This window comes from Teleopsis dalmanni, chromosome 1 (assembly GCF_002237135.1).
Source record: "Teleopsis dalmanni isolate 2A chromosome 1, ASM223713v2, whole genome shotgun sequence".
Lineage (NCBI taxonomy): Eukaryota > Metazoa > Arthropoda > Insecta > Diptera > Diopsidae > Teleopsis > Teleopsis dalmanni.
The window spans coordinates 50,855,802-50,859,134 of record NC_051846.1 but is presented as its reverse complement, the minus strand read 5'-3'; the positions used below and the strand labels follow the sequence as shown (position 1 = coordinate 50,859,134).

The following is a 3,333-nucleotide window of genomic DNA, read 5'->3' as shown; positions in this document are numbered from 1 at the left end:
GACTTTTTTCTGTCGCACGAATTGAATCGATAAAAGAGAATTCGCTGAAGGAACCAAAAGCCATACCTTCACGGGCCTACGAAAAGTGTATGGAAGATTGGGTTAAGCGTTGGCATATGTGTATCGCTTCAAAAGGAGCATATTTTGAAGGAGATAAAATAAATTTGGAATAAAATTTAAATTTGTGTGTTTTATTTACAAAATCCGAGTACTTTTTGAGCAGAAGAGATATATCGGCCTGAAAGACGCTACAAGTATCAGGGAGTCGGTAGGACTGCCTTATCTGCATATATTTCGAGAAGCTACTTGCTCCCGTTCCGCCCTCCAACTTTGAGCCATCTGCGTATATAGTAACTGCGGACCTGTTACAGATCCGATCTCCCAGTTATCTCTGGTTGCTTAAAGGTGGGAATAGGAAGGTGGTAACAATACATTGAAGTAAAAGTTTGATCGAAATCTTAATCACTGATCTGGTTTACTCTTGTTAACATAAAATAAATAATTCAGTTTAATACACATTTAATAATTTATTTTATATAATACATTTATATATATAATTATTTAATTCACTTTTATAAATATTGTAACACCTGTTATACACAACATACTGACATACTGACACACGTGCATGGGATTGTGAGTATATAATTTAATGCTACTTTATTTACTTTTCTAAATAAAAGTAAATAATATGAGTTAGAAACAGAATTACAACAATTTTGGATATAAATGGAAATTCCACTTCTTACAGATTTCAGTATTTATTTATTTATTATTTTGTTTATTCAATTGTTAGATTCTGTAATTTTGGATAACTTTTCAGTCCCGAACTCAGAATAAATAAACTATAAAAGGTAAGACTAAAATTGAAATATTTCAGTTTAAACATTGCCAATTCAGCAAGTCAGGAATATGTCTTATAACAATATTTTACACGTAGCGCTTTTGGTTCTTACTTGTCTCGAAGCTGTACGTGGACAAGCCAGAATAGTTGGTGGTGGAACAACACCAATAGCTCAAAATCCTTTTGTTGTAAATATACGTGACAATGGAGGAAAGTTGGTGTGTGGAGGATCTTTGGTTGATCCACGTTTTGTTGTCTCCGCTGCTAGCTGCATTAAGCCATATAAAGCTAATCAACTGACAGTACAAGGTGGTGCTCAAATGTTCTCAAATCCCGGTGTCAGGCGTAAGATCGACCGCATCATATATCCTGCAAACTATGACAACGTAACCTTGGACTATGATGTTGTTGTACTGAGATTGGGAAATGAATTAACTGGTACAAATATCGGCACTATAAATTTACGTACAAGTGGAGTTCCCGTTGGTGCAAATTTAAAAGTCTTGGGATGGGGAAGATTAAGTGAAAATGGTGAAAATTCTAATGCTCTGCAATCTGTGCTTGTTGCCGCGATTTCAAAGGAGGATTGCTTGCAATCATATGAGTTAACGGCAACAATGTTCTGTGCTAAAGGACCAAATGCTGATGCTTGTGAAGGTGATGGTGGTGGTCCAGCTGTATTGAATAATGAGCTTGCTGGTATTGTGTCATGGGGATTCGGTTGCGCTCGTCCTAATTATCCTGGTGTATACACAAGTGTTGCTAAAGTTGCTCCTTTTATTAATCAAGCTATAAGCAATAATTCATAAAATAATTTTATTAACTAATACTGCATTATTATATAATGTTAATAATTCCTCCGTTTGTTGTTTTTAATTAAATGACGAGAATTTTTATAAATAAAGTTATTAAAATATACAAAGTAATGTTTTTTATTAATTTAAGCATTGAATATATATTATGTTTTCTCTTGAAATACTAGAACAAGAGTAGATGATTGTTCGTTTCAAGAAGTGAGTAAAATCTTAATGAAGCGTGATATTTATTTTCTTTATTGATTTGTTGGCTATCAAAAAAATATCTAAATGCAGTCAATCAGAAAGTTATAATATCGGAGAAGCTAAAAAGTGTCTTCCAAAATAGGTACTTTATGTATCGTTTTTTAATTTTGATGGCATTTTATTATATTTAAAATTAAAATTGAGAAAATAATAAGAAAATTATATGAAAAAACTCGTTTATTTAAATTAAACAATTGCTAAAAAATTGGTGTGGATAATAGATAAATCAAAAAATATTGACTTTGATTAAAAATAATATATATAAAAAAAATATTTAAGTATTTTATTTTAGTATATTTTATTTAGTATTTTAGTATTTTATTTTAGTTATCACTTCAAAATTTCAAAAACTTCAAAATTTAGCATAGGAACATTAAAAGTACCATAAATCCATTTGTTTAAGATTTCTGGAAATTAACTAAAATCTGTGTTTTCTAATCACTAATCACGAATTAGATATTCTGTGGGCTTTCGGTTTAAGCTGTTTGTTTCAGTCTTCACAGAGATATGCGTTGTTTTTGAAATCTTTTTAGAAATATGTACTCGTAATAATTGTGCTATATAATTTATAATATATAATTTCTGGTGCGTAAGCAAGTGATTAATTTTTCGACTAAAATCAGAGAAGTCATTTGTGCTAACATGTGTGTGTGTGAGTAAAACATTTCAATGGGAGTGAAGTTTGAAATGTTTTTACGGAATATTTTTCTGTATACATTCATATAATGAGTATTTGAGTATTTATGTAAGTAAAAAAATTTTACAAATTTATACTATATTTTTATAGAATACATTAAATAGAATACATATACTTATACTAAGGATGTTTGATAGTTGTTGAATGGAATGGGGCATAGAAGAAGGAAAAGGAAGGAAATGTTTCTCAGTCACGTTCTATTTATTATTTATGATAGGTTTGAAACTCTTTGAAGCCTTTCAAAAAATAAATTATTTGGTGGTTATCAAAACATTATTTATTAAGTACCATTATAATGTTAGACTTTGTTTCAAATTCTTTTAACCGCCTTCTAGTTTTAATCTGAGATAAAATATCAATAATATTGAATAAAACTAGAAAAGTGTGATAGGGTTTGAGAGCATATTTTTGAGGCCATTAAACACCTAAGGAGGAGGCCATGGATTTGGATGTAGATTATAACTCATTGAGCCTTTACACTTTTTCTTAGAGTTTTAGACTGAAATCCTTGCATAATTTTGATGTTGGATGATGAGGCTGTTGTCCCTAGTTGAGTGCCATAGGTCCATAATTGTTTTAGCACACTTTTATATAAAACAAATAATTGTTTTAAATAAATAATTTATTTTTATTTCGTAGTTTATATTGTAGATGTCACTTTTGATATTGTTTTTTTAATATAAAGTGAAGTGTATGGTATGGAATTTGTCATATAAATTAAAATTATAAAG

At 29.9% G+C, this 3,333-nt stretch overlaps 1 protein-coding gene across 1 annotated transcript; it reads left to right on the top strand.

Annotated features, from left to right (window-relative positions):
• The first annotated feature begins 912 nt into the window (after positions 1-912).
• Positions 913-1,653, top strand: LOC119681030 (trypsin alpha-3-like). The gene has a single exon (XM_038094095.1). The coding sequence runs from the start codon at positions 913-915 to the stop codon at positions 1,651-1,653; it is 741 nt and encodes a 246-aa protein (XP_037950023.1).
• The last annotated feature ends 1,680 nt before the right edge of the window (positions 1,654-3,333 follow it).